Source organism: Alligator mississippiensis, chromosome 5 (assembly GCF_030867095.1).
Source record: "Alligator mississippiensis isolate rAllMis1 chromosome 5, rAllMis1, whole genome shotgun sequence".
NCBI lineage: Eukaryota > Metazoa > Chordata > Crocodylia > Alligatoridae > Alligator > Alligator mississippiensis.
Window position 1 is genome coordinate 141,278,903 of NC_081828.1, and position 27,479 is coordinate 141,306,381.

At 42.5% G+C, this 27,479-nt stretch overlaps 1 protein-coding gene across 4 annotated transcripts in view; it reads right to left on the reverse strand.

Annotated features, from left to right (window-relative positions):
* The window catches only part of ANO10 (anoctamin 10), a 249,542-nt gene that overhangs the window by 191,191 nt on the left and 30,872 nt on the right, over positions 1 to 27,479 (reverse strand). For all 4 annotated transcript variants that reach the window (XR_009462580.1, XM_006276151.4, XM_006276150.4 and 1 more), the window contains exons 9-12: positions 24,438 to 24,512; positions 22,732 to 22,914; positions 3,326 to 3,517; positions 884 to 1,012 (exon numbers count right to left, since the gene is read on the reverse strand). Coding sequence is in view for 3 of the 4 variants with exons in the window: in XM_006276151.4 (XP_006276213.2) it covers positions 884 to 1,012; positions 3,326 to 3,517; positions 22,732 to 22,914; positions 24,438 to 24,512 (579 nt within the window). In the remaining variant the exon portion in view is untranslated. The remainder of the gene's footprint in view (positions 1 to 883; positions 1,013 to 3,325; positions 3,518 to 22,731; positions 22,915 to 24,437; positions 24,513 to 27,479) is intronic.

Below are 27,479 nucleotides of genomic sequence, written 5' to 3' on the forward strand. Positions count from 1 at the left end.
AATAAATGCCTACCTAGAAACTTAACTATCTACTTGATACTAACATGAGATTCCATTCACATCCAATTGTGCAGATTTTACAGTATGATCTCCCACTTGTGTACAGTGATCAACAATAATAGTTTTGTTGTTTACATTTAACCTCTCAACAATAGGCTTCACACTTAATGCTGTCAGTGATTTTAACAACGTCTAATGTCTGACTATACAGAATGTATGCGGATTCAACTATCAGCTAACCTCAAGATTTGAATCAACTGTAAGTTTTGTAAAGCTTAAACATGCCAACGTCTTTTTAAATGAAAACTCAGACTCATTCACACAAGATGGTAGCTACTACAAAAAAAAAAAAAAAGAAAAAAAGAACATCATTCTGCCACTATCCAATTCAATCTATTCACAAAAGCAACCTAAAAGTTTTGGCCATAAACAGGAAACCAATTTCCTAAAAACTATGTAACCAAAATAATTTTTTATTATTTATTTTTACCAACTTATTATTTTATTTTTACCAACTATGGTGGTAAAATGAAATGAAAGGTTATTAGCTCCAAAAAGGCAGGAGGAATAGAAGCACTAGTGAAGACTATTACTTGAATGACACTGGACATGGTATCTTTCTAGAAGGTATGCTATATTAAAAAAAAAAAAAAAGAGGGTTATGGAAATGATACTTTGTAAATATGTAAAGCAGCAGGACAACATCAAAAGATGAAACTACAATGATATACAATGCCAACAAACACTAGTTCTAATCCTGGAATTTCTACTTCCTGGTAAATGAAAAAAAAAGATCTACTGACAAGTGAAATACTAAAACCTTCACTGTTGTAAATGCCATTTACTATTAAATCCATGCAGATATTTAAAGCTTAAAACTTACCTCCACCAATACCACAATCAAAATGAGGTCCGTTTTTGACTCTGGGAAAATGGCATTTACTTGCGAAGACATTCCAATCAGTGCACAATTAGTAACCACAGATATTACACTCATGGTTTCAAAAGCCAACTGAAATAAAACAAAAATATATATATAACTTTCAAACAACATGTCTAGCTCCTGAGTCCCCTGACCTGAGACAAAACCTCTGCTCTTTCATCAAATTTTGAGCAAAGCTAAAAAAAAAAGTACTATCCATTCTCTCTTTGATTTCTGGCAAATAAAGAACTAAAGAGGTTCTGTCTAGAATCTATCAACATCTCATCTAAAATGAATAAACAGGGCCCATAAATCCTCTAAAATGGATAAGAGCCAAAACAAGGCTTATACCAATACAGGGTCCACCACTGGCATTCTGCAAGCTTGACCTTTGCCCTGCATGTTTTGCTGGGGAAAGCACAAGGGTTATTTTTCATAATATGATAGAATTTAAGAGGTCTTGAAACTCATCCCACCAGTTAAATTTGTGAGACATGAAATTGTCTCCTAAAAAAAACCAGGATTAATTCCAATAGAAAAAAGTAAACAGAATGATATCTCTAGTATCCTCAACTGACCCAGAATTTAAATTCACAACTTAATAAATATGACTACAGTAAGCCATTGGGCTGAATCGTCTATAGCAGGGGTGGGCAACTTTTTCTGGCTGCAGGCAGAAATGACTCACCTGGGGTCAGATGTAGATGGGCAGGCACTAAGACCTAGCTACAGCCTGCCCTTGTCTCCATGATGGAGAGTGCCTAGATCCAAAGCCCGCACGTTGTGGGCCAGATCCAATGATTCCGAGGGCCACAAGACACAGGTTGCCAACCCCTGATGTACAGCACATTCCAAAAAGAAGATAACTTTCAAAGTAAACAATACCAAAGGACATTTTTAATTTAGAGTATTTCAGAATTCAATAATACTAAAATGAATACTGTCAACGTTCTATGCCAAAATATTGACTTAAGGTTCATTACTAGATGACAGAAAACTAATGTCAGCAACGATGGTAATGCAGAGTAAGATTTTAAATTGGCTCTGGATGCCAAATTTTGTTGGAACAATATGAGATATAGTTAAGCATGCATAATTGCATGCTTACACCTACAGAATTGGGCATTTGCATGCACACGCCAGCCAGGTGACTTACTGGTCATGTGTGAATATACAGGTATATGACTTGCATGGTATGGAGATGGGTGATGTTGTAATTTATTTTCTGGTATAACCCACAGGTATTTTAATATATTCTATACATTCAAAAAGGATGAATCTTGCTCCGAGAAGCTCCTGGTCTGAAGAGCACACAGAAATAATGTGTACACAGATATAATTGCCTGCTATACAACACTTACCTTTGAAAATCTGACCCTGTAAATGATAAATCTCCCTGTGAGTAAAAAAGACTGACATTGAAATGTAATGACTGCTCTGATGAATCAGCAGAAGCAATGTTCACCTTGACAGCAAAGCACTGATTCTACTTGTCTGATACAATAATTCAAATGTCCTTTCCACAGAAGACTCTCCAGCTAATTCCTTATTCCTTTCACACACACAAAATAAATGACTGAACCCTAGAACCTATATTAATTTTTATCACATTTGCACTATTAGTTGAAATGAACCATATAAACAGAAAATAAAGAAAAAAAATCCACCTATTTGTTAGAACAGCTTCTTCCAGCCCAGTCTTGCCCCTTCCTGCCTCTAACGCAAGTGAAACAAACGATATCAGCGAAAATGCAATTTTACTAGCATGATTTTATCTACTCTAGGTGCTTTGTTAGCAGAGCTATGTCATTCAGGATCACATCTCTGGTCAACATAGCTAAGCCAGCAAATGTCCATAGTATAGGCCTGGCTTAGAAAAATGAGACGTGTTAAAATATTATTGCATTTTCATTTATATATTTTAGGGCTGTCCATCATCACCCCTCTACCTTATTTAACATTGCAGTGTTTCTCTTATACTTCTGCCCCACTGAATGTACATGTATACCCTATTTATCCAAATCCAAGTTGACTCTGAATTTAAGACGACCCCCCCCCATAATTAGATTCTATGCAAGAAAAATTTATAAATGTGTTATAATCTTCCATATAAAGAAACTAATTATTAGAGCGTCATCTTAAATTCATCCTTCCCACCACTGCAGCAGGGAAAGCAGTGGCAGGGGAGCAGGCAGCGAAGGGCCGGAGGGTAGGGAGGCAAGTGGCCTGACCCCTGCCCCCTGCCCTGCCACTGCCTCCTCACCACCACCTCTGCCTCCTGCAGCCTTTATCCCCTGCCTGCCCCCTAGCCACAGGAGGCAGATGCAATGTGGGGGGAGGTAGGGGCATCAATTCCTAGTGTCATTCACACACCAATAAACAAACAGGTGAAAAACAGGTTACCTGCCAGACACCAATATTTGCTGTAGGTTCTGAAAATGGACGTTTGAAGATTTTGCACATTTTTAAGGCATCGGAATAAGTCTCTGTGATGTTGTTTAACACTGCAAACACAGCTGCTAATGGGTAAACACATGAGAAAAGGCTCACATAGCCAAACTGCAAGAACAACTCCAAGTAATCATCAAAGGTACCCTGGGAAAAGAGACAAAATAAGAACACTTTATCCATTTCTACACAGCATATGATGAAAAGCAGTATTAAAAACACATAAGCCAAATGCTTCCTAACCCCAAAACAGGAATTTTGGGGGATGTTCTGGAATTAGCAGCAGGAGAAAAAAATTAAAGTACTTACCATTCAAGTTAGTATTTAGATTAACTCTGGTCTAATTTGGAGTTAATTATTCTAAATCTGCTTCTTTAGGGGTGCATTTGCTCTTTGATCTAACAAATTTTCTTCAATATTACTGACAGCTACATTTATTATTGATATAAAACATATGAACTAATCCTATAAACACGCTGAATCTTCTAAGTACCTCAGTTAAATTCTAATTAAAAGAGAACCAGCTAGTAAAAAGAGCTGTCACCATGATTTTAAACCAGCACAAAACCCTGAAGATAAGTCTGGTATAACAAGAAAAGCCCTAACAGTTTGGGAGATTATAGATTTATAAACGTAACTTATTTATGGTTTTTGTGGGTTTAAGGTACTTCGTTTCAAGATCAACAAACAAAATTAGTAACCCACAATGCATTTGAGGGGACAAAGGCTGAACCAGCAAAATAACAAGACAGAAGTAGCACTGGCAATTGAACAGAATATTGAAGAAATACAAGAAGTGTTCTCACCACACAACATCTGTCCCTTAAACCAACACTTTACATGTTTAATCAATAATTTTATGATGACAAATTTTATTCTTAATAAATTGCTTTTAAAAAGAATTATTAAAAATTACTATTTAAAAAGAAATCATGTAATCTGGGTCAAAAATATCATAAATGTTATGTGAAAAAATGTCTACTGAACAAAAGAACTGTCATGCTTGTTTCTTGCCCATGAAAAAGCATTAGCTGGATCCCAATTTAGTTATTTTTACTATGCAACACTTCCTCATGCTTAGAATGTTATGTACGATAAGGGAAAATATAAATTTAGATGGCATTTTAAGTAAATGTAGCAAAGACATTAAAGAAAGAAAACCAATTCTGGTTCTGAATCAGTAGCATGGTTCTTTTCAACCTCTTTCTGCTGACAGTTTAGCTGTCAGCCTGGCTGGGCTCCCTAGCATCTAATGTATTTTTTCTAGGAAACACAAAGAGGCAGTAGAAGCCTACAGGCACAGAAATCAGCACATAAATATGAAAGGATGGCTGCCTTCAGCTGCATCCTTCAGTCAAGCTCACTGTTAACCTATATAGCTAATCAGATCCAGCTACGCTAATTTGTAGACTACATCCCAGGGGAGCTACCCAACCTTTAAATATACTGATTCATACCCATAGAAAATTTTTATATACACTCTGACTTTTAATTCATTCCTGTTTAAGGATACTTGCCAAGCGTCGCTCAACTGGAGTGACAGTCGCTTGTTTGTCCCTGCTGTCACTCTCACTCAAAGTGCTGCAGGCAGTATGCCAGGTTTCCCTTTCACTCCCTACCCCCACCTTTACTGCAGGCTATTCCTGGTGCTGCTTCCCTCTCTGCTCCCTCTACTGATACCCTTTGTCCTATTCTTATTGTCATTTCCAGTGTAGCACAGCCTCAGAAGAAAATATGGTCATCATTTCTTCTTCCTGTAGAGTACTCTAGTAGCATATCATACCCACCTCACCCCACTCCTCTCCCAGGAGGCAGCCAAAGTAGAAGGGGGAATCAACAAACAAGGTTTTCAAAGAAATTCAGGAAAGTAAACTCCAGGAAGATACCAGTCAAAGAGGAGGGTGAAAAGAAATATCAAGAGAGAAAGAGAAATGTGGAAGATTGGGAATGTGACAGGGAATAAGAGAAAAAGAAACACTTTAAAGATAAACAGAAGAAAAAAGCATCTTGTAACAAATGCACTAGGAGTCAAGATAATTTGGGTTCTATTTCAGCCTAGCCACCAACTTGCCATATTTCATAGACATTAAGGTTGGAAGAGACCTCGGAAAAATCGAGTCCAGCCCCCTGTCCCAGGGGCAGGAAGTCAGCTATTTACTCAAATATAAGATGAAACTTTTTCATCTTACATTTGAATACAAAGAAACCACATTAAATACACTGCCTATCTTTAAACCACTGCTAAAAGCATTATGTGCTCAGTAATACAAACCAGTTAACAAGTTGATTAAATGCAGCCAACACTGAGCAAGACTATAAAACACACAGCCCATAGGAGGCAAATATGTTGATGGGAACCTACTGCATTTTTTTTTGCAAAAATATTTGTTTCTACATACCTAAACAACTATATACAACTGTACCTCTAACAACCTGTCACGTGACTGCTGTGGTTCACTTGACAGCAATAATGCACTTTAACAGTTAAACTATTTTAGTCCTGTTACAAAGTTTGTGCTGCGCACGCACCCATCACCATTCCCTTGAAAACATTAGTTTAATCAAAGACTCCCTTCAGTTCCATCCTCCCTCATCCCATTTGTCCAGTCCTTTCACGCATCATCATATTCATTGTCGTCCTCACCATTATCCTCCTCCTTGTTCTCTTTGGAGGGCTTGCCTCCGAAAAGTCTATGCCAGATCCCTCTCTTCCGTATGAGGTCCACCATCCCTTTCCCATCATCCTCTTCTGTCTTCCTGTAGTACCAGAACATTTCACTCAATCCCCTTTTAATACAGTCCTCAACTGTGGGGTCTGAGTGCCTGTTTATGACCAGGTTCCTGGCCTTCCACAGGACATACCTGAAGCACAAAATGAACAGGTCGAAACGGGCTGTTGGGGCCCCTTGCTGTTTGGTCAAGTGCCCGTAGAGAACCACTTCTCTGGTCAGGGTTCTGAATCCCGTTGCCACCAGGAGGGGTGCACATACTTTCTTCATATGCATATGGGCAGTCCCAGAAGAGGTGGTCAATCATTTCCAGCTACTACCAGCAGGACTGCCTTGGGCAGTTAAGTGCACCTCTCTGCCCTGTGTTGTTTTTCCATGCACACACAGGGAGTGCCCAGTGGGCTGCCTGCCAGTTCAAGTTTCTGTGTTCTTTCTGCAGGTCCTTGTGGAAAATGATAACTTTTTTTTTTGAAAAAAATATTTACATAGACACGCATACACACACAGTATCCCACATAAGCTTTCCTTGATACACCTTAAAACGCATTTAAAAAGCCCACGCACCCATTACAACAGATGCACCCCTTGCATCCATGTGCCCATGGATGAGATGAAATGAGGCCTTTCAGTCTTCCAAAATGCTGAAGAGAGACAAAATGAGGCCTCTACAGCACAGAAAGATTACTGTAGGCAGGCTGCTACAAGCCACCTTTGAAACAAAGGGAGAAAAATTTGACCTTCTAAATATTTACTCCCCATCCAACAAAGAAAAACCAGGTGTGCTTTCCTAGAGAACATGGCTGTGGCAATGCCCAATATCTGGCCAGTGGTGATCACAGAAGATGTAAACTGTATCGGAGGAAGACAGAATAAGCAGAGACCAAAAGACAGGCCTGGACAAATCCTCCATGCTGTTGAAGCAGCTTGCCTGTGACCAAAGCCTGGTGGGTGCAGGCAAGGAGCCCAAAGGCCCAGGGAAAACTTTACCCTGGTGGACCTCATGGGGCAGATGAGGTTGTGCATAGACTCCGTCTTCCTCTGCGAGGAGTGGACAGTAGCGAAAGCTGAATCCACACCAGTCTGCTTCTTAGACCACTGTCTCCTAACAGGGATGGCAGAGATGGGGGAGAGAGGCAGTCCAAGAGGGGCAGAGGTGTGTAAGCACCTCTGGATGACAAAAAAAAAAATAAAAAAAATCAGTGGGAATTCAGACAGTGCTATGCAGGGTGGAGGACCCTCAGAGCTGGTACTGGAGCCACACAGTTTTGGGCCAACGTCAAGGCAGGCCAGTGTTGGCCTTTTTCCAACAGCCCAAAGTAGGCCTGTGCGAATAGGGAAGTATTAGATTCAGATTCGGCCTATTCGGAGGACAGTGACTTGATTTGGAGATTCAGATCATTGTCCCAAATCTATTTGGCTGAATCAGCTTTGGAAGATTCGGCTCTGACTTGGAGAGATTCGGTGATTCAACCATAGATTATAATGGGGAAATCACTGAAATATCTATAACTTTGTCATTTTTTGGCAGATTTAGATAAAAACAGCAGGGATGGTAGCTCCTTCTGAGGGCATGAAGCCTGCCAAGTATCAAGGAGATAGGTGCAGGGGTTTCTGGGAAACTGCACCTCAAGATGCTGACAAGTAAAACTCATGACGTGACTGTGTGTGTTAAGGGCACAGCAGGATGAAAACAGCAGGTATGGTAGCCTGTAACAGGGGGCTTTCCCACTGCTCAGGCAGAAGCAGCTTACAAAAGGAACAGAGAGGCTGAAGACAGAGGCTTGTGTGTTGTTTCTCTGTCCCTCCCCCAGAGCACCGTGGTTGGAAAGGGACTCAGAGAAAGATCACAGTCACTGGCCAGCTACAGATGTTAGTCTTTCCCCCTCCTCTCAGTTTGTTCCCCTGAAAGACTGCCTTCCAAATCTCCGAAGCTTCTCCGAATTGATTCAGAGGTTTTTTCTGGTCTCCCAATTCCATTCGGATTTGGTGATTTGGTCTCTGAATCGGACTGAATCTTCTCCGAATTGAATTGACGACCAAAGCTTCACACACCCCTACGCAGCAGAAGGTGAACCTGGTTCCAGAGGAGACACCACGAGCACCTAAACTGTAAGCTGCAGAGCCTACAGAGCCAAGCAGCTTGGGGTTGGGACATGAGAGAGGCCAGGCAAAAGATGAAAGCTCAGATCGGGGCATCATACTGGCCCCTTGGGGTGCAGGAAAAGGAGGAATGGTCTGCTCAATTCAGGAGGTTAAAGAAAGCCAAAAGGGAGGCCATGACCAGCTTAGTAGACAGAGTGGGAGTGGATGCATCAATCAAATGAAGGGATGCTGGAGACAGCAGCAGCCTTCTACCAAAAGCTGTACATGGCGTGCCCAGAGGACCCAGAGGCCATGCAGGCCTACCTGAAAGAGCTCACCCAGGTCCTCAGCTGGGATGAAGGCCAAAAGCTGGTGAAGGTGTGGACACTAGAAATCACCAAGACACTCCACAGCTTTAAGAATGGTCAAACTACTGGGGCAGACAGCCTGTCCAAGGAGTACTATGTCATCTTCTGGGACAAAGTAGATCCAGACTTGCTGGATGTGTATAGGGAGCAGCTGAAGGAGGATCACCTAGGGGCCAAGATGGATCAGAACCTCATAACCCTTCTTTATGAGAAGGGGGCAAGGGAGAATTTGAAAAACCAGAGACCTATAACGCTCTCAAACTTCGACGGCCAAAGTCTTGGCTGAGTGTTTTAACTCTGGCACCGTAATCCATGAAGACCCGTTGTATATGGTGCTAGGGCAACAGATCCACAGGATCCTGCTGCAACTCAGGACATGGTGTGGTACCAACACAAGAGAGGCCTGAACACTGCCATGCTGAACCTAGACTTGGAGAAGGTCTTTGACCAAGTGATCCACTGGCTCCTGTTCAACACTGAAGAAGATGGGGGTCCCACCAACTATCATCACCTGGATAGAGTCACTGTACACCAATGTGATCAACAGGGTGCTGGTGAATGGGTTTCTGACTGCCTTGATCACAATGGAGTCAGGCATCCAGCAGGGCAGCCCGCTCTCCCCAATCCTGTTCACCTGCATGATAGCTGCTGGGCTAGTGGTTCTCAGGCAAGATCCCAGGGTCAGCTGAATGATGATCCCCATGGGAAAGGAGGCAGAGACAAGGGTCCTAGTCTACATGGATGACCTCAATGTCCTGTGCAGTGATAAGCGGTCAGTGGAAAGAGTGTTAAAACACACCCAGGTATAAAGAGTGGTGGCAGGGACGAACTCAATGTGAGTTTGATAGGTATTCACAGGGTCTCTCAATCTTTTAGCTGGCCTGGTAGATATGCTGCTGGCTTTTCTTTGAAGATTTGTCTGCCATGTCTTGATGGGAAAAAATATATAGAAATCATAACAAAAATGGACACTGGCATATATACCAAGGCAATTTGCTTATTTCTTGAATGACTGTAGCAGGGCTCTATCTCCCTTTCACCATGTCCAGGACTAACCAGCTGGTTTACTCCTTATCAGCTAGTAGTCTAACTTCTTTGTTGGGCTTCTGCTGCAATGGGTTCACTTAGAACCTAACAGGTCATTTTTAAAGTCACTCATAAGTATACTGACTGTTATTTAGTCTGATTTAAGGCCAAATTCTCATCAAATTTCTCCCAGCTTTCAGTCTTTTATGGCTGGGTCATAAGCTGCCTTCTATTTAAGAAGGTAACTCGGCAACCTATCGCAGGTAAGTACTTCCACTCTCGCCCGAATGGTATCACAGCCAAGCTCAACATTCTGGTAAAGTTCTGCACCGCCATGCAAAATGCAGCAACGACGACCGGCTGCTTCTTTTTCTCCACCCCCTTCCAGGGAACTAAGCTGGCTGTTGGCAGTTTTTAGCTGTTTCTGTACTTCACTCATTTTTGGCTCATTTTTTTTCTCTCTTTACAGGTGTCAGGTTTTACAGATTGAGAGATGCCACCTGATGACATCATCTCTCTGCACTCTGTCTACTGGACTCCCAGTGGGTAAGTACTATAAAACCTCCGTAACAGGGTTGGAATCAGTCTCCCTGTTGCACTGAGCAAAAGTACCTGCCTAGGACTGGGCAAACTCAGGGACCTGTAAGCCCTGGGGGTGAAGATCTTTGGGGTAGAGTTTGACCTGGAGCTGAACAAACAGAAGGCATGGTAAAAGACCACAGCAAGAGTCAAGGAGAGATTGGGACTGCGGAATACGGACTGCTTGTCAGTGGGGGGTACACATAGCACTCATGAGTGCAGTGTTGCTACCAGTGCTTCTGTACACCATGTTGGCCTTCCTTTACTCACAGCAAATCATCCATAGAATCCAAAAAACTGTGCTTCTTCTGGAGCTCCAGTTGGGAAAAGGTTGTAAGGACCATGCTGTAAAAAACTAAACCAACTGGGAGCCAAGGAATGTCAGATATTTTGCTGTTCCTCTGGGCCAAGTACATGAGCCAGATCTGTACACTGGCAACTGGGACGGAATCCAAAACAGCCTGCTTTATAAGATACTTTGTAAGGCACCTTCTGTGATACTGGTGGGTGTACACACTGCATAATTCATGCCCTGGACCTTGGAGCTGCCATGGTTGTACATTGTTTCATAGTAGCTAGGGTCAGGAGGCACCTGAACAGATCATTTAGCCTGACCCCCTGCCACAGGCAGGAATGAATGCTGGGTTCACAAGCCCCCAGACAGGTGATCATCCAACTTCCTCTTGAATTTGCCCAAGGTAGGGGTGAGGACCACTTCCCTAGGAAGTTGGTTTCAGATTTTGGCCACCCTAACTGTAAAATATTGTCTTCTGATCTCTAACCTAAACCTATTCTCCATCAGCTTATTACCATTATTCCTCGTCACCCCAGGTGGTGCTGGGGAGAAAAAGGCTCTACCTATTCGCTGTTGATCTCCCCTGATGAGTTTGAGGGGGGACCTGGTGGCTGCCTACAGCCTCCTCTTGCTGAGGCTGAACAGGTTCAGGTCCCTCAGTCTCTCCTCATGGGGCCTATCCTGCCGCCCTCTCACCAAGCAGGTGGCCCTCCTCTGAACCCTCTCCAGGCTGGCCACATCCCTTTTGAAGTGCAGCGCCCAGTACTGGACGCAGTACTCCAACTGCGGCCTGACCAAAGTCACATAGAGGGGGAGTATCACTTCTCTGGACCGGCTTGAGATGCACCTTTGGATGTGTGACAAGGTCTGGCTGGCCTTGCTGGCTGCGGTCTGGCATTGGTGGCTCATGTTCATCTTGGAGTCAATAATGACTCCAAGATCCCTTTCTGCCTCTGTGCTTTCAAGAAGGGAACTCCTCAGCCTGTTATGTATGCTGTGGATTCCTTCTCCCAAGGTGCAGCACCCTGCATTTGTCTATGTTGAACCCCATCCTATTCTCGTCTGCCCACTTTTGTAGTCTGTCTAAATCTAGTTGCAGCCTCTCTCTCCCTTCAAGTGTGTCCACCTTGCCCCACATCTTAGTGTCATCAGCAAACTTGGACAGCGTGATTTCCACCCCCTCGTCCAAGTTGCTGATATGGTCCTGCAATTCTTCCAGAGAAAATACGAACTGCACGTGGCCCTAGCCACCCAGGTGACCTATCACCTGGACAAGGGAGAAGAGATTGATGCGCTATATCTTGACTTTAAAAAAGCTTTCAATCTGGTATCCCACGATCATCTCTTAGCAAAACTGGCTAACGGCAGCCTCAGCCTCACCACAGTCTGCTGGCTCGGGAACTGGCTCGGGTGGTGGTTGATGGAAGTCAATCGTCGTGGTGCACTGTGACCAATGGGGTCCCTCAAGGCTCTGTTCTTGGGCCTACACTATGCAACAGCTTCATTAATGATGTGGACACTGGTATTAGAAGTGGACTAGCTAAGTTCACCAATGACACCAAACTTTGGGGTAAAACGTCCACACCTGAAGACAGGAGGTGATCCAGGCTGACCTTGACAGGCTCAGGAAACGGGTGGACGAGAACCTGATGGCGTTTAACACTGAAAAATGTGAGGTTCTCCACCTTGGGAAGAAAAATCTGCAGCATGCTTATAGGCTCGGCAATGCTATGCTAGCTAGCACTATGGACGACAGGGACTTGGGGGTCATGACTGACCACAAGATGAACATAAGCCTTCAATGTGATGTTGCGGCTCGTAAAGCGAGCAAAACGCTGACTTGCATCCATAGATGCTTCTCAAGCTAATCCCAGGACATCATTCTCCCATTGTACTCGGCCTTGATGAGGCTGCAGCTGGAGTACTGCATCCAGTTTTGGGCTCCACAATTCAAAAAAGGATGTGGAGAAGCTTGATTGAGTGCAGCGGAGAGCCATGCACATGATCAGAGGTCAGGAAAACAGGCCTTATGATGACAGGCTGACAGCCATGGGACTCTTCAGCCTGGAAAAGCGCAGGGTCGGGGGGTGACCTGGTGGCCACCTATAATTTTATCAGGGGTGTTCACCAGGATCTGGGAGGACATCTGTTCACCAGAGCGCCCCAAGGGATGACAAGATTGAACAGTCACAAACTCCTCCATGACCATTTCAGGCTGGACATAAGGAAGAACTTCTTACTGTCTGAGTCACCAAGGTTTGGAATAGACTGCCGCTGGAGGTGGTTCAAGCACCTACTTTGAACACCTTCAAGAGACATTTGGATGTTTATCTTGCTGGGATCCTATGATCCCTGCTGACTTCCTGCTCCTGGGGCAAGGAGCTGGACTTGATCTTCCGAGGTCCCCTCCAACCCTAATGTCTATGAAACCTATGAACCCTGACAAAACACTGAATGATGCAGAAGGTGGTAAGAGCAACGGACAGACTGTCACCTGTGGACCTACTACCTGGTGACAGCTGCCAGGCCACGTGGGAGCCAATCTTCCACAAAGACCTGAAAAAGAAGCACAGGGACTTGAACTGGCAGACAACCCACCAGACACTCCTCTGCCCTTTTCCATTTCTCAGCACCTGGATGGGAAGCCAACTGAACTGCTCCAGGCAAACAGCTGGTTCAAGGAGGAAACAACTGACCAGCTCCTATGGAACTGCCAGCATACCAGGGAAGGGTGGAGGACAGTAACTGTACTCCTCATGATGATGACAGGGGTTAAGACCCTCAGAGGCAGTACTGTTTGGACACCTAACCAAGCAGCAAAGGACTCCAACTACCTACTTTGACCACTTCATTTCCTGCTTCAGGACCACCCTGTGGAAGACCAGGAACTTGCTTATGTGAAGGCACGCAAACCTCCCAGTTGAGGACTATGTCAGAATGGAAGCAAGTGAGCTGCAGGTGTACTACAGGAAGACAATGGGGAGAAGACAGCAGAGGACACATGGAAGAGAAAAGACTGGCAGAGACTGTTCAGAGGTGGGACCACAGGAGAGGACAATAATGATGACAATCACTATGACAATGATGACTGAAAGGACTGGGAAAAACAGGTGGGATGTGGGGTGAGGAAGAGAGTGAGCAGAGGTGAGGAAAAGGGTGCTGAGGTGGTCTTCTGTGCAACTTTGACAGTAAAGGAGGTGGTAATGTGCATGCAAGTGTGCAGTTGATGATGTAACTGTAACAGAGATTATGATGGTTTAACTGTAGATGTGTGTCATGGACCCCCCAAATTTATTTCCTCCATTGTACAGGTGAAAGGGGGACAAATTCAAGGCAAATCTCCAATAATTAGATGATATGCCCAGAAAACAGAGAATCTAATTATTGGGGGGGGGGGGGAGGGTTGTCTTATAATCAAAATATTCTTATATTTGAGTATATACAGTATTGTCCCCATCTTCCCCCAGACTTCCCCCAGACTTCTGTAAAACGTGCTCTATATGACCAAATTTCAACTGGATGCTGGAGCTACAAAAGAATATGGTTGCAAACATGCTAAAACCAAAATGAATCCCATTTCTACATCCTCCTTATAAAAACATAAAGCTAAGTGAAGGACACTAATAAAGAAACATGATGCACTTTAAGGCAATGGATGCGACTGAAAGCTTATCCAGTTGTGTATGTGTGCCAATGATTTCCTCTCTCTAAAGTATAAAACTCTACTTTATTATTATTTAGTTTCTCTTACTGCCAGAAGCCCACAACAGATTTAGACTCTCCACACAGATGTTTGGTTCTGTCTTCTCTGTTTGGCACATCATCCAATATGAGATCATCTGAAAACCTGACTATGATTTTATACACCCTAAAAAAAACCTAATTATGAATGCATAAAGTATGACACAGAACTTGGGGATGTGGATCACCTTGTTTTATTTGAGTGTAGTTTGTAGAAAGTCCTTAGAAATTTTATAATGTTAATGTTCAATGCTAGCCTCCTAGAAACATCAGTGTTTAAAGGTAGGCAGATGCTTCCCCCTTGTGACAGATGTAATTGTACAAATGTTCTGTTGCCCATCAATAGTTCACTACTAGAGAACCACAAGTGTAATACTGCACTTCCACAATCCTAATGCAAAATTAAATGAGAGGTAAAACTGAGGCCCTTAAATACACAGAGGGCATATCTAGACTGTACATTCACTATATCCAGCAGCACTCCCTTTAAACATGCATTGCTGCTCTAAGGGGACTGCTACCTGAACTAGAGCCAACAAACCCATGTTTGTATAGCAGTGCAGACAGGCTAATTAACACCGCTGAATGTGTGTCAACTGTTCCACCCTCATGCTAATTTTCCCTCCTGTAGCACCAGGTGGCTGGACCTCTTTTGGTAAAGACGGCAGCCCACACAGAGTACTGCAGTGTTTGAGAGTGTAAATTGATGGCCACAGTCCACTGAATTATGACTAAACTTGGGAATCAGAAATTCCAAAAAATATACATATAAAAAAATTTAAAAACTGATCCCAGCTCTGCTGGGACCTTTTGGGTAAATTAGTTAAGCTTGCTGAATCTCCCAGAGGTGTTGCAAGAATAATTTTTAATAGAATTTAAGAGATTAAGATACTATAATTACTGCTCCCCTTCTCATTTTACAGCATTTTATGCAGGAAGAAATCCATCTTATCTAGTGTTCTGACCAAATTTCAAATCCACCACTGTCCACTTTATTTACATAGACACTCATTCTCTGGAAACTATACATTACAGTATATTAACTTTCTTAGCTCTGTGCTTCCAGAATCTGGCCTCATAGGAACTCTGAGCCCTTACACACTTACGCCTATCTTCTAATGTCAGTTAATTTAAAAAAGGAAATTTTAAATTACAAAAATCAAGGCAATTGAAATTTCAGTAAAAGTGTACCCAAAAAATAAACAGCCCTTCCAACAACAGGAGGAGAGGAACAGCAAGAGAGGAACAGCAATTACTGAGAAACATATAGAAGTAACATTTCTAATATGCAACTTTATTTTTCTCCAAGGATGAGCTTTTTGTTTCATGAACTCCCTTAGCACAGAAACTAGAGAAGCTTAAAGGCAACTGATAAAATTAAAGAGAGGCAACTGATACCCCAAAGTCACAAAATGACAAAAACAAACATGCCCTGGAAAATGGCAAAACTTTTAATTCTTTTATACAGCTTTTTTAAATGTTACAGGCAACTAAGTTTTCAAGCAATAGGTCTGAAATTGTTTGTAATAATTTAGGAATACTTTATCTGAGAGAACACTGTAGCACAGACCTGGCCTGAGTCAATTTGCTAGCAATCTGTCAGAACATGCACCCAGGAGAAGGATAGTGATGTTCACTGCTCCTATTAAACACTTAAAGGGATAAGAGAGAACATACACAATGCATTTAAAAAGCACCTCCAACAGCCTGCTAAGCTGGTTGAACCAGTATAAACAGGCTGAAAAACTTTTGACTGGTTTTAAAACTGAAGCATGTTTAAGGCAGAAACTGCTGATTGACATCAGACTCAGAAATTCAGAAGGCCATGACAAAACAAGCCTATTTTAGCCTTTTGATGAGACACAAGTATATGCTGTTTATTGTTTAAGGCCTTTCTTTTCTTAAAACTTTATTTTGCACCTGCTCTTAAGATTAATTAAATTTGTTTTAAAAAGGGTTTTTTAAGTCACTCTTTCAAACACAGTTCCCAAAGAGCTGCAAATCCAGTAGGACCTATGTGAAAGCCCCTCTCTCCCCAAGTACCACTGATTCCTGTCCCCCAGAGGTAAGGATAGAGTTTACACTCTGAGGTTGCCAAAATGGAGGCATGGGAGGGACACACAAATCTCTTATAGATCAGAGCAGCACCAGGACACTGCTGAGAGCAGCACTAAAAGGAACCTTAACTCTTGACCAGCCCAGCAAATTTTATATGACAAGAAACCAAAGCCCTTAATTTGGCAGCAGCTGTATGGAGCCAGTGAAGTCTTAACCTGTCTCTTGGCAGCGATACCTCTCATAGAAGCATTCTGTCCTCTCTCTACTCCATGTGGCCAGAAGCTTGAGGCTCCCTGCCTCTATTACAGTGCCCCCTTTACTGAGCACGCAGGGCTTGCATGTCACATGCAGTAGCTGTCTGTAGCCTATGTGCTGTGGGTTGGCCACCCCCATTTGATTGCTTTGCATCTTTTGGGCTGAGAATTAAAAAATAAAAATAAAATAAAATTTTATCTTGTAAACACTTTAAAGACATATGGTAAAACACTGCTGCGCACCAGTCATGCACAGTGCTTTTGGTGAGGGTGGTGGTCCCAGGACTAGAGCGTTCCATGCCCCTTATTAGCTGCAATAGCATTGTTGTTTTATAACCAGACCTGTAACAGGTGGCAGCCTCAGTGAAGACACCTTCACAGTCATGTTTACTATGTACCTAGGGACAGTTTTGGGGCTTGCACTTCTCATGGAACAGAATAAGCAGGGCCCTACCCTGCTGACAGGGTGTGGCCTTTGGCACTGTGTACTTTGTATTAGCAGGTGCTTCCATGCCTGGGGATGGAAGAGCACTCGGGTAACTAGAGGGCCCTGTGAGGTGGCACCTTCAGGCTCATGACACTGACACAAAGACTTGCATCCTTGGGTAACTGTGATGATGATGGGAGATCATTCACGAAAGAGTAAGATACTCTTTTACGGATTTTAATAGTGTGTCCGCAAGTGGTTCCATAGCCCAATTCTAGATCCATGTACCTTGTTATGGTGAGGACAGGTGTTTCTAGGAGGGATGGGCACTGTGTTGCCGTGTTGGATGTTCTTTTCACCTGTTCCTCTTTTCCTCTTCTGTCCATCGATGAGCTGTTTCAAAGTGTTGAGATCCCCCCCAAAGAGCCTTCCTCCATTGTGGCCGACCCTGAGCAAAGGTCTCTCAAACGTTGATGTCGATGTTACACCTCTTCATGTTTGCCTTCAAGGCATCTTTGAAGTGCTTTCTTTGCCCTCCGCTACTTCGCTGACCTTCTTTCAGCTGTGAGGAAACTATTCTGTTTGAAAGGCAGAAGTCAGGCATGTGAACAACATGACCTGTCCAGGGAAGTTGGTTTTGGATGATCATGGCCGCAATCCTGCTGGAATTTGCTTCAGCCAAAACGCTGATGTTTGTGCATCTATCCTCCCAGCCAATCCAAAGGATCTTGCGAAGGCACCACTGGTGGTACTTTGCCAAGCCCTTGAGATGTTTTCTGTATGTGGTCCAAGTTTCCGAGCCATACAGCAGAGTTGGAATGACAACAGCTTGATAAACCAAGAGCTTCATTTCAGCAAGGAAGTCATGATTTAAGGAGTCTCTTACTCAGCAGACCCTTCACTGGGAGCTCTCTCAATGCAGATGACTTCAGTTGTACTCTCATAGCCCAGCTGGGCACCACCCTCAGGGTCCAAGTGAATCCATGTGGCAGCAGAATGCAGTGTCCCTAAGGGTTGGATTTAGGGGAGTACCACCCCTTGAAATCCTAGTGTCATAATGTGAAACAGCAGGACTGATGCTGAAACCTCAGGTTTGGCTGTAACTGTGGGCACCTGGGACAGAGGGTTCAGTGCAGGGCAGCAATGGGGCACACAGGGCTGCATGAGGGGTGCCCTGCTATGTTTCTGTGGAACCCAGCATAGAGGCCTTGGCCAGAGGCAATTAATTTCCCAGTCTCACTCCAGCCTCTCCCAATTTGGAGCATGCTGTAGGCATACAGGTCCTGCTCTGGGGACTGCCAAGCTGAGCTAGTCCCAGGCATAAATCACAAATGTTGTGCCTGGGCCAAACCTCCCTACACCTTAAGGTGCATGCGGGAGGGTGCCAAGTGCTGGAGAACAGGGAGGGAAAAAACACAGTCAGTCTTATATGTCCCAGGGAGGCAACCTGCTCCCAGCTCCTCTAGTCAGGCAGCACAGAGCTGTTCCCCTCTTCCTCCCTCACCCCCATCCCTCCAACCAGAGGGCACAGGCACAAGGCTGTTTCCACCTTCCTCTTCCTCTCCTCTTTCCCTCTAGCCAGCCAGCATGAGGCTTTCCTCCACCTCAGGCAGTACAGGGCTTTGCCTTTTCCTTGTTCCTCCACCAGCCAGCATGTAGCTTTCCTTCTCCCCGCCTCTGGCCAGGTAGCACAGATTTGTCACTTTGTGCCACTTCCCTGCCCCATCCCTCCAGCCAGCAGCACAAGGCTGCTCCTGACCAGCCTCTGCAGCTAGGCCAAGTTTGCCATGGAGCAGGTGAGCACAGCAAACAGGATTAACTCACTGCCCTCGTCCCCACTGGCCTCTGTGCCAGGGCAGTCAGCTGCAGAGCACTTCTTCAGCCCCAGGTCCTGTCCTATCTCTGTTCTCTCTTTGCTCACAGCTTTAGTCCCAACCCTTCCACATCACATACAGCAGCTGTGCATGCCACAGGCTAGCTACCCCAGCCTAGCACATGTTCTAACAGTGGAAGACTTCCATAATTCCATTCCAGAAACTTAAAGGTTTGAGGCCTGAAAGAGAGAGGTACTGCTGCTTACAAAAGCTTATGCATCTCTGATTTAGTTTATAAAGGGCATGTCTATCCTTCATTTTGCACAAGGCCTGAAAACCGAGGGAGTGCGAAGTGCAGCTACTAGCCCTGAACTATGAAATTCACCTTTAAAATGCTCTTAACAAATGAAAAAGGATGAACAGTTGCTCTAAATCTCCAACACATCTGAACCAGTCGGAGCAGCGGAGGGAAAAAATGAAACCAATATCTTCATTTTTGGTAAAGGTTCAATTTAGATAAAAATTAGTTAATGCAAGTGTGGCGGCGAAGCGCCCCCACAGGCAAGTGAGGGGGAGAAGAGGGGACCCACAGACCCTAGACCCCAAGAGCAAGCCCCCAGAAGGGCATACGTACTGGCAGAGGGGCAGCGGGAGGAAGAGCCGCAGCCGCGGCTGCAGCCGCGCGAACCGCCATTACGCCGGCTCTGGCAACAGCTGTTCCCCGCGCGGCGAACAGCTGAGCCAATCCCAGCGGCCGGAGCGGCCGCTGCGGGAGGATTTAAAAACGCCGGCAGGACAGGGAGAGAGGGAGAGCCAGGGGGAGAGAGTACGGGTGCACGGCCCGTGCTGCAGGCTCTCGCACGGAGCGTCGAGGACCCCGCCTGCGGGTCTCAAGCAGGCAGTGTAGGCAGGAGCGGGAAGCCTTTCGCCATCAGCCAGGCGAGAGGCAGTCAGAGAGCGCACGCCGAGGCACTCTCTCTGCTGCGTCCTGAAGCGGCAGACGCACAGGAAGCAGGGGAGCGCCCTGCGGACGGGAGGAAAGGGGAGACAGCGGAGGCCCCAGGAGGGGCTGGAACCAGGGGAAGCACCCACCAGCTCCCCCTGGTCCGGAGGAGTATTATCTATAAGGGAGGAGAGAGGAGAAACCCCTCTCTGCAGGAGGGAGGACGACCGAGAACCGGGGAACCGGTCAGAGGCCATCATACTGGGCCTGGCAACATCTGGAAGACATCGCCCAGTGGCTGGCGTGTGGACGGGGTGTAGGGGAGGCGGAGCCCCGTGGATCACCGCGTCCGATAACCGTGAGTACCACCGCCTATCGGGAGGCCCCACCCAGGATAAAGAGCTCCACTGGAGACCCCTCCGAAGGTAATTGAGTACATCCAAGTCGTGGCAGGCAAGTTGAGGGGAGGGGCCACACCCCGATAGGCCAGACGGAGCGAGGCGTAGGCTCCACAGCAAGTAACACTGAGAAAAGCAACCAAAATATTTGGTAAGGATTGTGTTTGATGAGCTGCAGTTGGCATTTCTAATACAGATTTCCAATTTAGGAATTCTTGTTAGAACCTAGATTTCTCCCTGTTGAACAATGAATTGTGCACTTGGAGCCTATAATCTAAATGTTGTCTGTAGAGGCTACCAACAAGACCATCTGTTATACAGAGCATTATTTTTCATCTATTCATGGGATCATTTAATTATGATGTGGACCTTGTAACTATTATCCATGCTTTCATTATGTCAAAAGCAGTGTTTCAAGATCTCCAGTGGCTGCCAATGAGCCTTCTAGAACTTGAAAGGTTAGGACTGGTTTCTGTGACGCTTCTTCTCTCTCTATATAATTCAGCTGTAACAAAAGTGAGTGGATGCATGCCAGATGAAGTCCACTTAGACTGAACAGCTCGGGGCTGCTGGCAAGTTGGCAGAATTGCTGGTTAACATGCTCTCCAATCTGGAATTCACTTCTCCTGCTGTTCTGCCAGACTTGTTGACCATTATAGACAAGTTAGAAAGTCCATCCTTTTTTCCCCTCGCTCTACTGTAACAAGGGGGATATATGTTGATCGTTAGGGGAAAGTGATGATTACTTATGGGTTAATTACATTAATGCGGAAGGCTGCCAAGTACTTTATACTAAATATATTATTTGAGCATCTGGTGCTTTAAATTTTGTAAAGAGCCTAGAGTAACAGATGGGCAATAAATTAAAATTACTTCAGAATGCAAGAGATACAAAATAGACAGCACAAACAGAAAAAAAAATCTCTCCAAGATATTGGGGGTACTTGAACACCTCTGACCCCGCTATTCATTGCATGAGAAACTAGGTTCCTCTGAAGTAACCTTTGAGTTCATAATCAAAGGCCTTCAAGGGCTAATTTTGACAAGAGAGAAAGGAGAAGTGGTCTAATGTTTCAAGAAAGCACCTGGCAAGCAGGCAAAGAAAAGAACAAATAATAAAGTTGATGTGAGAACAGCTCAAAAAATTAACAAACATAACAAAGGTTGAAACCTTCAAGGAAAACCAACTTATTCAGCTGATAGCTAAAGTATAAACCAGTGTGCCAACATATATTTATTTTCTTTTTATTAAGGATCTGATCCAAAGGATATTCAGGACACAAAAATACTGTAATTTTTTTTTAAGGGGGGTGTTGTTAGACAGAAGCTGCCAATGCACCAAGAAGTCTCAGGAGTATCCTTCCCAAAAGCAATTAGAAATAAACTGACTTTAGGAAATAAAGACTGCCAAAGCCACTGTCTGAGGTATGTGCGCTTCAGCAATTCAGAACTTAACTTTTATGGGTTCCCACGCAGTCTTTTGCCAAAAGCAAAGACCAACAATCAGAAACCCAGTAAGACAGTTATCTTTGGGGTCTCCTACTCCACTTATAACAAGAATGAGCAAATCTTTAATAAGCATAACCTGGAACATATAGTAAGAATTCAACAGAAATAAATACGCAATTAAAAAAAAAAAAAATGTAATGATGAGACAGACTACAACTTCAGCATGTGCCCTTTCATTTCAACAATAAGAATTACGAAGTGATAGGATTTACAACATTTATTACTAGAAGATATTAAATATGTTGTGTGACAAAGCCATTTAAGAACTGAAGAAAGTATAGTTTCATCTCATTTATTTAAAACATGATTTTTTTTAGTACCTACATCACATAAAATTAGACACAGAACAGTAATGTAACTGACCTTAAGTTAATTAAAAAGTTGTTGAGAACCGGGAAATATCTGTATAATTTTTTTTTGTAAATATCACAAACCACTTAATGTATACCAAGGACAAGCTGCATCTACCTTGGTCCTTAAGAAGAACACCTAAAGTATGCAAGCTAGCATGCACATAGATCTCATGTGCCATTTCTGGAGTGGTATAGACCTTCTGGCAAAATAAATCATACCGTGTTAGAGAAGCTGCTTCTGTGTCACCGCATCTAATCAATGTCCACAGTAATGTCCCTGAATAGAAGCTTTTGAATGTGACAGATCTATTAAGCCTGGTAAATACAGGCTCCTAGCCGTACAACCAGGCGTGTATCCTAAACATCCAAGTGAGGAATGGATGGAGTGCAAGTCCCATACCAAAGACAAGGGGACACCAAAACCCCTCATTTTAAAGAAATATACTACAGGCATTAGATGGATGGCTAGGAGGGGGCAGCCTACACAGGGATTCCGACAGAAGATATTTCTGAGGAAACAAAATTCCATCTCACCCTATGATGAAAAAGAAGATACTGAAGCTGCTGTTTTTAGAATACTGGCTTTCTACATAGTGTTCTGTTCTTCATTTGTACATGGCATATCATGACTAATGCACAAAACCTGCAGTTTTTTCACCACACCCTTTAAAATAACTCTTGCCCTTTGCAAACTACCATATGAGTTCCCTAAAAGTAACTTACAGCTGCTTTTCAGGAGCTGTGCATTTCAAGACTAGGACAATGGCAGCATATATTCAACTTACCAAATAAGTTCCCATTTCTTTTTCCATATTGATTTGCTCAAATAATGAAAGGTCAGAATCCATTTTTGAGGCACACATCCTTTTCTTTATCTTCTTATTATGTCTCTTTTGGAGCCAGTAAGGAAATAGGGCTTCTGCAAATTGATTAAGGATCTGTGATGTTATTAGCAGAGTGGCCAAGCTCTAAAGAAAATGAAATAAAACAACATTTGTTTAACAAGAGGGTGATGTACTTATAATAATGAAATAACTTGTGCACTGAGATAACACTGTCAATGGCTATTATGAGACAATCAAGTCTCAAGCCAGGCTAGTGGTCTTGCAATATCACAATACAACAGATGGATCCAATTTCCAGTTTCTACTATGGGTTAGTAGAAACTAATTAAGAATTAGATGCCTAAAGACTTTTTAGGGATCTGGGTCTAAGTGCTGTGGAGATTTTAGAGATTTTAGGCTTACTCCAATGTGAGAGAAAGAAATCCTTTGCTAATATGTACCAAGGACTAATAACTAAGGGCTCCTATACAAGTGCGCAGAGCCTGCTCCAATGCGCTGGAAATCCAGTATGTCGGAGCAGACTCGATTAGCTGTGTCTGCTGGAGCTCAGAAACTGACACGCTCCAGTAGCCTTCCATGTCATGTGTATCAGCATCCCAGCACATCTCCATGCTGAAAAAATGGCAGCAGGGGTGCTTTGGAATAAAATACATACAAGGAGCTTTATTTCAAAGCATTCCACCACCATTTTGTCAGTGAGGGGACATGCAGGGATGTTGATTCACATGATGCACAGGCACTTTTAATTAGCACTGCTCCCTAATTGGGAAAAATGCCCACAGTAACAAGACTAGACAGTGTTTCACAGTCTCAGAAGCTAGCCAAATTAATCCCTTTTCAGACACAACAAGAATTTGTGAAAAGAGGGAAATAAAGGAATCTTTGTAGATCACAAACTAGAACGACATCCCCAAATCATAGACAATCTAAAGCAATGAAATACGTAAGATAACGTTTCATTTTTAATTTCAAACATCAAAAAAAAGTTTTATGATTTTTGGTATATAGGAAAACCACTGAAAAATGGCTGCTTTTGTTTGATGCTTTGTTTCCCTTTTAATCATTTAGCTTGACATTAAAATCAAGTCTGCCAAAGGTCTCCTCAGAAGGCCAGAGAACTAGAAGTGAAATTTTCAATATTAACGAAGAGAAGACCATTGAGTTGCTTTAAAGAAGGATATTTTTCCTTCCTATTACTTTCCCATACATTTAAGTTAAACAGATATTAACAAAAGTAGAAAGTAATTTTTAAAATGTGACTAAAAATGATTCCCCTCTTTCACTCCTTGTTGAATTCTTGTGATGGACATAATCCTGCTGTTCTTTAACCAACAGAAGTTCTCAGGAAAAAAACAAAGGAAACTTGACTTTCTAATCTAAAATCAGAAAAATGCAATCTTTTACCTTTTTCCTTTACAAGTCAACTTGTTTGAAAACATCCATACATTTTATTCATGCTTTGTTCATACTTCTGTGATTTTGCAAGTATATTAGAGGTGCTAAAATATGGACACAACTGGATTTGTATGATAACATTAACATGCAGCTAAGGATATGCCGTATATTTAGAAGAGCTAAAAGCGTACTATATTTCTGCTTCAAAAAACTTTGTACTACTTAGATATCTTACTGTTCCCAGAACTCACCTGTCGCAGAAGTTTCATATCAAAAAGGACAAAAGCAATGTAGAAGAGGGAGGCAAAGCAGTTTAAGAAGTTGAACTGCAAATAAATAAATAAATAATATTATTATGCAGGAAGTTCACTGTATAAGAACAAATGGATCATATGATCAGTATGTAGCATCCCAGGGCAGATCCAGAAGGGATGCCACTGCACCACCCCTTTAGCTGTATGGTACCTGTTCAGTGAGTTCTCTGGCTTTTCTGCATTATTCTGGAACCCAGGGGGTGAATGCTGCCACTGCTCACCCCTTTCTACTTCCCCCAGGTTTCAGGGCTGTACCAAAGCAGCAGCTCTGGTCAGCAGCTACATTGACAAGCTGAAGACAAGCAGAGAGCTCACTGTGTGCACACCATACAGCAGAAGGGGTGCTTGGCCACTCTCCTCCCCAATTCACCTCCTGGATCTAATCCATGGTAGCGCCTGATTTAATAGTTAATTAAATTAAATTAAACAGTTGTTGTCCAGGTGAAAACTATGCATTAAAAATATTTTTATCTGTATAACTCAGGTTAGATTTCTAATCTACTTTTCAACAATCTATGTGATTTTTTTTTTGTTGCACGTCTCACCATTGGCAATGAACTTAGACTGTTCGTATTTTAGGCACCTCTGAAAATCCCAAGCCAGTTATACACCTAACTTCTCGAAGTTCCAAGCAAAACTGGTACTATACAAATAGAATAAAACATGTATTTTTTGTTCTGTAGTGTCTATGTTGCAATCAGAGGCATGACTGTTATTCATGAAAACAAACATGAGTTGGCTTCAAACCAGCTAAACCAATCACTGAAATATTTACCTCATTTTTGGGTGAGGTCCCTTTTCTCACAATTATGTTTCTACAAGTACCTAAGCTAGCTCTGCAAATACATCTTTTACAGCAAAAGTGTACTAAACCCCTTTAACACAAAGGTACAACAAAAAAAGCAAAAGGAGAGCTGGAAGGAAAAGAAAAGAAAAGAAAGAGTAATCAGACTTATAAAGCTAGCTTTGTCCCTGGTTCAGGGAAGCATTGCTATTAAAAAAATACAAAAACAAAAAAAAAAAAAACCACTTATGAACAAGATTATTGTTTTCCTAAAGTGAGGCATAGCTATTTTACAAATATAAAACATAAACACAGGGATATATACAATAAATATTAAAAATTCCTATAGCCATATAGCTAGCTTTTAACCACTGGCAATTTCCCACAGGCAACATATTCAAAAATAGATCTTAGAAAGATATTTGAAGCAGGACAAATTTTGGTCTTTAAAAAAAACAAACAACAACTTATACATTTTATTTAAACTGAGGTCTCAATGTTGGAAATAATTTATAAATGTGAATCTGCTGGATTATTTACTGCAGAATGGACATATGGATACAAGATATACGCTGTTTGGATGCAAGGTTCATTCTACGAGTTTAATAAATACTCTCTATATTTAAAATGGAATAAATCACTGTAACCAGTACTGCTAGATGTTTAAATTGCGATCAATATATGGATTTAGCAACCCAATGAAGTGAAAGAAATCTCCACCTAAATACATGGATTATGTGCACTTTGGTAAGTATGATAAATGTTCTGCATATTTTTACATACGTACATTCACATCTTACGCATATTATATATACACATATCTTTATATTTATGTGATTGGTAATATGTTACACACAAAAAATAATGTGTGCATGTTCTATAGGAGTAGAATTCCCCTTTCTCCTGAAACCTTGCTAGCATTGCTCATTGATGGCAAGTAGGATTAATTTTTTGGTTCATGACTACCTGGATAGTCCACTAAGAGTTGTATCTAGGTATCACACGTAAACATCACACCTAAATACAACTCTATGTAGACTGCCCAGCTGATCACAAGTCTATTCTCTATCAATGCGGCAAGGTTTTGGAAAAATGGGAGTTCTATTCATTCCACCTCTCAGCTTCAATCCCTCCTCTGCATTTGTTAATACAAATCTATCATTACCTTTGCCATCTGCGAAGTCTGCAAATTAGGAGAATAAACTTGAAGGCTCCATAAACAATATTCACTATTTAGCTTATTTTGCAAATAATGTGCCCTAAAATGTTATGTAATCATGCATAGAAGTAAAATTTATCTATGTAAGTTTGGTTATGAACAATTAGACAGTCAATGGTTTTGGAAAGCATATTTTTCATTTACCAAATCAGCAGGTTTTCTGAGGTCTCCCATGTTTTAATTTCCAGCGATTTTTAATTTCTAACAAGATAACAGGAGATGTTCTGCAAACAGAATCTAATGTTCTATTGCCATGTCGCACCAAGAGCACCTACCCTCTACTGCTGCATAAAGTACCATTACAAGAACAAGCTCAACAAAAAAAACAAACAAACTGTACTTTGGGAGTGATTTACCAGAAATATACAGAAAGAACTCCTATAAGTTAGCAAAATCCAGTTACTAAAAATAAATAAATAAAAACCCCTCTAATGCACACCACATAAGCCTATAATTAACATTTTTAATTCAGTTAGGAAAGTGAAAAATCCATTTATAAATATTAGTTGGTGACTCGTGGAAAAACATTTCATTAAGGAAATGTTTGTTTGCAATATGTTTCTCCTTTTTTAATCACTGGAGGTATAAAATTGAACTTGTTTACATACTTATCTGTTCCTGGTGATTATAAAATTATAAGAAGCTGCAATGGCATTCATTTGAAGATAGGATTACAACAAAGTGGAGGATGATGACCTCAAGAAGAATAACCAGCAGGAACAGAAAAGCTGTTTAGTAATAAAAGGAGTTTAAAAATTATATTTTCAAAATAAGATTTGGGATATCTCAGTTTTTGGGTGTCCAACTTGAACATATTAACCAGGCATGCTTTTCAGAAGACAGATACTCAATTGTCTCTGAAAACAAGAAGGGTTCTATTTTAAATTAATATTTAAAAACCAATATGGCTAAATGGATTTATTTCTGATTTTGATGTGCAATTCCATCTGGGCTGAAATCAAGTATGGAATGTGCC